The sequence below is a fragment of the Amblyomma mixtum genome, chromosome 9 (genome assembly GCF_055824585.1).
Source record: "Amblyomma mixtum isolate Tamu chromosome 9, ASM5582458v1, whole genome shotgun sequence".
Lineage (NCBI taxonomy): Eukaryota > Metazoa > Arthropoda > Arachnida > Ixodida > Ixodidae > Amblyomma > Amblyomma mixtum.
In genome coordinates this window covers 72,058,618-72,067,554 of record NC_143020.1, presented here as the reverse complement: position 1 = coordinate 72,067,554, position 8,937 = coordinate 72,058,618, and the positions used below count along the sequence as shown (strand labels likewise).

The 8,937-nt window shown below is 46.0% G+C and overlaps 1 protein-coding gene across 1 annotated transcript; it reads right to left on the bottom strand.

Moving 5' to 3' along the window:
- Positions 1-1,369: 1,369 nt before the first annotated feature.
- Positions 1,370-5,868, bottom strand: LOC149329659 (uncharacterized). Its single transcript, XM_089560371.1, has 2 exons — positions 5,273-5,868; positions 1,370-3,182 (listed from the first exon to the last, which is right to left on the bottom strand). The coding sequence occupies exons 1-2, from the start codon at positions 5,837-5,839 to the stop codon at positions 2,385-2,387; spliced, it is 1,365 nt and encodes a 454-aa protein (XP_089416497.1). The 5' UTR covers positions 5,840-5,868; the 3' UTR covers positions 1,370-2,384.
- Between the last annotated feature and the right edge of the window lie 3,069 nt (positions 5,869-8,937).

Below are 8,937 nucleotides of genomic sequence, written 5' to 3'. Positions count from 1 at the left end.
GGAGATTTCACTTTAAACTCATTGTCCGGGGATTCGGGCTCATTTGAGGGCTCAGTGATTTCGGGTACATCATTTTGGGGATTTTCGGAGGGGTTAGACTTACTTTCTACATCACCCTGGGGTTCAATTGGGGGCTCGGATTCCTTCGGAGGCTCTACAGCACCCTGAGGGTCGATTGGAGACTCTACAGCACCCTGAGGTTCAATTGGGGGCTCAGATTCTTTTGGAGACTCTACATCACCCTGTGATTCAGCTGAAAACTCGGCATTTGTAGATTCATCACCCTGAGGTTCAGTCTCGCTATTTGTAGGTTCAGCCTCAGGAGCCGTACAGGAAATTTCAATATTTGCAGCCTGAGAATTTATTTCTACATGCTCGGTAGACACTTGAATTTCATTGGCAATATCCATAATGGCAAAATCGACCTCAATTGTATCATTATTGTGGTCATTTGTGGATTTTGCATTGGAAGAATTTACCTCATTAGTAACAAATATTACATTTTCATTTTTTTCAATAGTCGGTACAATAATAACGTTGTTATTAAATGACTCCAGAATAGTATTTAGAGTCGTTGAAACAACACCCTCTTCAGTATTCAATTGTACAACACAATTCAAAACATCAGAGTTCTCACACATCTCCTGGGGTGCAGATTCACTTTCCAGGGGCGTGGATTCATTTTCCAGGGGTATGGATTCGTTTTCCAAGGGTGTCGCTTGTATATCCCATTGAAAGGGGCACATTGGCTTCAAATCTGGGAATTGTTGTGGTGAAGAATCGGGAGAAGCTGGGAGGGACCAATCTTCAATGTCCATAGGGCTTGGAGATGCCGGTTCGGAAATTGTACTAGTTCTCACGGCATAACGTTTAGGCAGATGAAAGTCCAACTCACAGCTCATCTTTCGTTTCCTGGGAGATGCGGCGAGATCGCTTGGCAATTCTTCGGGGAAAGATGAGGGTGGTGTATCGGCAATGAGGTCAGCAGCAGCCTGCGAGGTCTCCGCTGGCAGTGTTGCACTAATGAGGTCAGCAACGGCCTGTGAAGTCTCCATTGGCAGTGCTGATGCAATGGCAATGAGACTGGCAGCAACCGATGACGTCGCTTCCCAAAGACCATCAGAGGATGTTGCAGTAAGCATCCCTGCACACACAAAAAATCACGGTCAATTTACATTCAATCGGGACCAAGGCTAGTGCACAATTGTACAATCTAATTTGAAAGTGATGTACTCCCATTGCGCCCACCATTCCAGTGGTTCGAGGAGCAGTCACCAACTCGCTTTGCTTGATCTGAGTTGCAGCGATTGCAGCAGAAATATAACCAGCGGCTATCTCGAAGAGAAAGGGAAAAAAGAGCTACACAAGCTTCTATGCAAATACTTTTATTCTTGAAGTGCCGGCTCACAATTCCGAAAATATCACAGTGAGTAACTTTAGAGCGAGAGCTTTACTCCTCGGGGTACAACTTCCGATTTCGATGTGGATGAGACAGTGACCTTCAGTGCCTCGCAAGGTCAAGGCGGACTTAACTGCGTGGTGGTATGGCCCAACCTACGGTAGTGCGAGCACGTGACCATAGGATCATATGACTATTGGGTACCTGAACTTGGCTCTGATTTGGACGATCTGTGACAGTGGCCACTACATAGACAATGACCGTCGATTCCTCATAAGGTCGAACTAAACTTGAATGGGTGGTGGTATGGCCCAAGCTAGGGTAGTGTGACCAAACTGAAGTTAACTGCGTGTTCGTATGACCCAAGCTATGGTAGTATGACCACGTGATCATATGACTGACAATTGGGCACCTGACCTACACCTTGACTTTTGAGCTGAGATGGTGGAGACCATGCTTAATAGACCTCTCGCTCGTATAACTGGTTCAAGCCATGTTCAACCCAAGCCATTTTTTTAGTCGTACATTCGTCATAGAGGTCTTATAAGCAAGGGTAAATTTACCCGAATGATCGTCAAAAGCTCTGCGAAATTTTCGGCACTGTCAAAAAGAAGGCTGATTCCACTGCTGATGCATGCTGGAAGGAACTCCCGCCCTACAATAAAAAAAAGGAATTGTAATTTGGCACTGATCATGGAAGGATCTCGAACATTACACGCAGTTGATTATTTTCCACGTAGCCGTCTTTCATGAGGTCTTCGACTTTGAGCGAATGCGCATTTATCCACGCACCAAAGTTGCGGCGTGCTGTTGGCTTTTGAAGGGCCGTGTCGGAAGGATTATTTATTTTTCCCTCAAGCACGCGATCTGCGCAGCGGTTTTTGGGATGCATCACGGAAAGCTTGACCTTGTGGTAAAATGGCCACTGCACAAGGTCGTCCATGTTGCCCTTATACAGGCGAAACCACGCGCACAGTTCTAGAGATTAACTGTGATTGTGGAGGAAAACTCCTGGAGACAAGTTGTAGCCGCGCAGGCAGACGAGGTCGCTCTCATAGTCAGCCCAGCCTACCTTCAACGCGGTCTCCTGGAGTGACTTGACATCCTTTACAACAAACACGCACAGCGCATTTCTCAGTTCAGTGCTTCGCACAATGCTTTTGACATGCTCCAGTGTCGAGCTATGTAAAGCATTAGCGTTCTCTGACAACTTTTTTTGAGTCTGGCTCGCTGCATTGCCGATTTCATCCTTCAGTGTTTTCTCTAATTTATTTATACTTTCGGAAAGATTCGTTGTATCAGACCTCGAGGCCAAAACCGATTTCAGTTCCTCGTTACACGTGTCAATTTTAGACATCATTTGGGTGAAATCGTCATGGAGTTTCCTAGCTTGTGTCTTTGCTTCCTGTTGCTGATTTTCTCTAACGTTGTTTATCGCATGGGAGATGTCGTTCAGCCTGTCACCGTGTGCACTAATGTGAGACACTATTTGCCCGAGAAACTCCTTGACTTCCGCCGCCTGCTTTTGAAATGTTTCCTTCAGAGAACATTCAAAAGCAGCGGCGTTCCAGGAATATGAACGTCCTTCGCCGTCTGATGTAGCAGGCTTTGCTGACTCGCAATAGCAGTTTTTCAGGTGCGGGATCACACTGCGACAGGGAACGGTGGCAGAGCACTTGGGACAGTGAACAGAGTGGTGTCCACAATCGCGCTGGAAATGTTGGGCGATCCGCGAAGCAGGAGCCACATACTCGCAGCCAGCTCCCACGTTCCAGCACATCACCTGGAATGATAAGGCGTGGATGAGGCAGGACTGAGATAACAGCGATGTCTGCGACGGTCCAAAAAGTGAACCTCTGCTGTTTGGTGGGGCAGAACGCAGTTTTACCATGCTTCGGACGTGTATGCCGATCGCGACAGTAAAGAAAACTAATAGTTAATCAGTTACACTTTCTTCTTTCTTTCAAGCTGTGATATCGTTGGTCAATTCTGTCTCATTACAACTTTAGAGATGAGATTGATAGTGCGGGATTGAGGCAAAGAAAACGTATCCCGCAGAATGTTTGCGAAGCCAGGAACAAAATGTGATTATTTAAACCCGATAGCATCAGAGCGGATCTTCGGTGAAGACTCGGGGTTAGCGGAGTTCATGGCCCCAACGAAATTTTTCATTTGCTCACAACAAAATTTCGTATTTCTTTACAAGGTCTAGCGTGGGTAATCACCCATTTTAGAGCATTTAATACACATATTTTTAGTGACTACATAGATAATGGCAAGGAAGCATCACGACGACCCATTATTTCCAAGCTTTGCTGACGTGATGGTCGATGCGTGCGCATGGAGGCAACCGAAGCTATGCGCCAAGCTGCAGCCATGGGTGGGGCAATATGAATGGCAGAACGCTGCGTAACGCTACAACACTTTAAGCACAACACTTGTTTAGCGCAAGATGACGTAGCTTCTATTTTATGCCTTCAGCATGCCGATACCACTGTCGGCCAAGGGAGAGCACGAAAGTGCAAAGCGTATCGCTTAGAGAAGGATTGCTAAAGGACAAGAAACTTGGGTGGATGCTGATGTAGCCGCTGGCTGTGCTTGGGTGGATGCGGCCTTATTACAAATTTACTCGAACTTGGGGGATTCCCCTAAACATTAATTCAAGAACAATATCTCTTGTAGATAAGCCATGTGCACGCGCACTAAACTTTTTATAGTTTATTTATTTGCAATCTATGTATGGCTTGAAGACCAAGCAAAAGGGCCAGTTGTTGAGCTCTTGATTGTGTTTGTTGTCTTGATTCAGAATGTTCTTATTTATTGCTCATTAATAAAAGCTGTGGTCGTAATATGGCATCTGATATATTTCGCGACAAATCTGGTGCTCAGATTAAACGGTATTGCTACTTTAGGCGACTTTCAACTTGAGACCTGGCTAATATTGTAATCAGCCCTAAGGCAGCCCTGAGACGGAGATTAAGCATCTTCCAAGTTTTTCGACAAAGGTTGTACTCATGGGCAATCATATACCTGCCGCATAAATGGCCAGACGTTTTGCTTAGACAGCCCGTGTGCGCCTCACATGCAAAATTACAGATCACTGCGGGGACCCACATTCGTGGAATGCGAAAGCATTGAAGCCTCTTCGGCATTCGTCGCCTCTCTTTGCCTCTAATTTTCTGTTTGTTTGTCAATTTAACTGCTTAATTAGTGTAATTATTGTAACCTTTAATTAAATATACATTTATTTACTCTGATTATACCTTCTTTTATCTCATTCAACAATTTTGGTTTTTCAAATTTAACGCCGTGGTTGCTATCCCGACTACTTATTATATACCCGTCCAGCGTATTCAACTGTCCATTGGTTTTGCTGATAATTAAACAATTAATCTATGTCAACTTAACATTCTTCAATAATTACCGCTGATCAAATACATTTCATTTGATTTCCAACTTTATTTTCACTCCTTTGCCCACTTTTTCACTATACTTTCGTCCACGGCTGTTTTCCCGTCCACTCACTTTATCGACGTCTGCGCTATTTCGGCGTTTTTCCGGCATTTCTGGCACTAATTTATTACCGAATAAAACAATTATTAACTAAATAATTAATTTATTCAGCTAGTCTCGCAGTCGACAGATTTTTTTTGCGCAGCATCATCACATCTTCCTCTTTCGATTACAACCACTAGTTTTACGCTACCTCTTCTGAGAACGTCACAACGGCCGCGGACATGTCTTGCGGACTCGTTTTGCGGACGCGTTTTGGTGCTACGACTCCGCCAACATAGGCTAGGAATGCTTTGACATTAATAAAACTCCCAAATAATGACAGCGCTATAATATCGCTCAATAAAGATTCTCGCTCACATCTCTCTTCAGGAGCTCTTCTGCGCGGAACTCCCTCCAGTCGACGTCATCGTCCTGGCAGTCGTAGCCGTCCAGCGGACAGACGTGTGCGCCTTGTTCAGCGCACTGCCCGTAGCACGAGTCGCACAGCGTGTGGCCGCACGGAAGCAACGCCGTCTTGGGGCGCACCAATCCGCAAGCACCACAAACTCTGTTTGGTGGAAGAGGCCTGAGGAAGTGCAGGGGCCTCCAGTCCAGCTCCGCGGAAAATCCGACCAACGTGTACTGCATGCTTTCAGGAGGCTTCTTCTGGCACGCACAATCGCTGTACTTCGAACAGCAGGAACTGCAGCATACGCCCCCGTCAAAGGGCTCACTTGTCACAAGCATTCCTCGCTCGTCGCCAAGGCGACAATCGCTGAGATAACCGCCGCCTATCTGTCTTCCTATGGCGGGGCGCGTGGCAACCTGGGAGTAGGTAATCAGGTAATCCCTCCAGTTGCGCCTGCCGACACCTTCACGTGTTTTTTTCGGATTCGTTGCCTCGAAGACAGAAAGCTTCGTTGCAAATTCTGTATAAGATTTCATGTGAAAGATTCCACGTCATTAACGCCTATCCCCCCCTTTTTTTACCTCCCACCATATCGTCACAATGCAAATAGCCTCCCATTGTTTCCGAGTGTAGGAACCCTTGGCTCGTTCCCAGAAAAGTTGGCAAGCGCCCATACTCCCCCCCCCCCCCCCCCCCCTCCTCGCCGAGGGAAAGCGGTATCGCTGTGCGACGTTTTGATTTGTATGTGAGGGTGGGCGCGCGCAGAGGACGATTGCTTCGTTAAGGTGGGCGGTAGACACTCAACGATCCCGGAGAAGCGAGCCACTCGGTTTCGACCCTCGGCGGCCAGGGTTTCCTTTCTTAGTGTAGTTGTTAATAAATCCTTTTTTGTTGTTTTTAAAAGTATGTTTCGATCTCCTGCATGCCACTGAAAAACGAACACAGATAACGCAGGCAGAGATGATGCATGCATTGCTTCTTCTTTCTCTCTCAGTCGTAAACTTCACAGAAACTACAGTAGCGATTCAGGGAAAGCTTCGACATAAATACCAGAGCGCTGTACTGGGAAAAGTGACGGACGGTAGAAATCGGTAGCGTTTCAAGCTACATTATTTCTTCGCTACTTAGCGAGAACGTTTGCTTACACGTTATCTTCACGGCTGTTGTTTGTTGCGTCTACGTTTTGTCATCAGCTACGGCCCGCACGTAGCCTGACGCCTCGTACCTTCAACGTGCAACCTGGTACTACCGTGTGTTATCGTTCATCTTCGTTCCGTTCCTCATCAGGCACCTTTATTTAGCGTAACGGGGCGGCAGAAAGTCAGTTATCGAGATCATATTAAGAAGTTTGGAAGTACAAGAGGTTCCAGCCTGTGCAGAGCAGGGCTAATTCAGGGATAATTGAAAGTCAGTTCTAAAGCGTGCAGTGTACATAGTTACGATGATGCTGACGATGATGTAGCGTGTCGCTAAATGTACAAAGCGGATTGTGAGTACCCAACTCCTTTATTCAGTTTTTGTGTTGTATGACTACTGCGCTGGCATAGAAACAGCGCAGTGTGCGATTTCCTAACTGTGCAGTCTACGTTCCGATGGCTAGAAGATCATCAGGCGGCTTGGTTTGCAAGAGGTGATGCGCGGCCTACTTGGTGCATCATGTTTATGCACAGTGCAAGGGGCAAGGACGAGAAGAAGAAAGGCAACGCTGTGGCTGTCCTCTTCTTCTTTCTCGTCCTCGTCCCTTGCGCTTTGCATGAGCTTTGCTCATTTGGGCTGCCCGACAACGGTTGCAGAAAAATAGCGGTGATCGGAGCGCCAGGAATATGGGTATACGCTGGTGGCTAAGTGGACACTTTATTCTTGATAATACATTAGTTATCAAGGAAAAATATTATTATTATGACATAAACAGCCTTTTATTCAAAACTTAACAACACACCACTTCCAGGAACAGGAAAGTTAATGCAAAATATATTCAGATAGCCTTTTAAAATTATGGCAGTGTTACACCCAACAATTCTGCACAAAATCATTTTGAACGGGAACTGGCTAATGAGCGCCATTTTTCATATATTCAAAGATTTCGCAACAACAATCAATAGCCGCGGATCTCCCGGCGGCAGGTTTGCATTTCTTTGCTATTAACCTTTTTGGTGCTGTAAAACTGTTCCCCTTTGGTTTTCTACGGCAGTCTTAACTGCTTGATGCGATCGATGGAAGCACTCTAAAAGAAAGATTTTCATACCTATGAGATGAACAGACCATTACCTTAAATATTTCCATGACAATACCTTATAATATTTCAATATACTAAATTTTTATCCAAGGATGTTGCACATGTAACAATGACACTGAATCGACAGGCGCTGCTGATGACAAGTTGATTTATATTTATTTATCCTTCAGCGCTCTCACTGGGTCATTATTGTAGGGGGAAATATCATAAAAGCAACCGACGTACAGTACAGCAAATTCGGCCAATGATGCAATATACCCCCAGAAAACCACCGCAGCTCCCATCACTTCAAAATGCAAACAAGTATGGCACTCGGGCGCCGATCATTCAAGGAGATCAAACATTACAAGCAGCTGATCATTTTCCACGTACCGGTCTGCGATCAGACCCTCCACATCGAGTGACTCTTGAGTAATGTAACCGGCAACGCTACTGCATACTGTTGGTCTTTGAAAGCACGCAATAAGAGGTGGCCCTGTGACTTCGAACACGCGACCCGCACTTTTTGTAGGATGCATCGCGCCAGGTTTTTGCTTTGTGCTGGAATGGCCACTAAGAACGTCATCCATGTTGCCCTTGTAAAGGCGGATCCTTGCGTAAAGATTTACTGAATCGCCGTCGCTCATGAGCCAGACTCCCGGTGACAAGTTGTAACCGCGTAAGTAGACCATTAAAACTTCCTGTTGGGCGAGTTGGTAGTTCATATTGAATTAGAAATATTATAGCGCAAACAAAGACACGGACAAAAAAAAAAGAGAGGAAACACACACACAAGCGCTAACTGTCAACTGAATTTATTCGGTGAAAGCCACACCTTTTATAGGCCGAAGGATCGTGAAAAAAAAAATGAAAAAAAAAACAAAGGTTGAGTCAGAGCCATCAAATCGCGAGCGCATGCGCGGGTAGACAAGGGCATCACACTTCGGTTTATCTTCCATCTAAGTAGCTGCATTAAAATAGTCAATCTCAGCCTGGAACAGAGATAAAGAAGGTTCGCTGATGCACTCGCTGCCAAGTTTCTGTATGTGGTAGGCTTCTAGGCTTATCCGTGCTGTCCTGTCTGTCCGTGCTGTCCTGTGCTGTCCGTGCTGTCCTGTGCTGTCCGTGCTGTCCTGACGGCAGTCCAGCGGTCAGGAAGACACCAGAAATACTTGCAAACGAAGCTCTTTATTTGGGCTGACTTGCGCCCGCAAAAGAACTGAATCACTCGGTGGCGGCGTAAGCAACAAGCGTGCTCGTCAATCGTCGATCTACGAATGCCCGCTGCTCACGGCATCGTTCAATTTAAAGTCGGCAAGGAAACTTCGAGATAACAGGTCGAGATCATATAGAGTAATCTGGAAACACGTAGATGCAGCTGTTCATGGCTGCGAACATTCGAGATTAGACCGGTCGCTT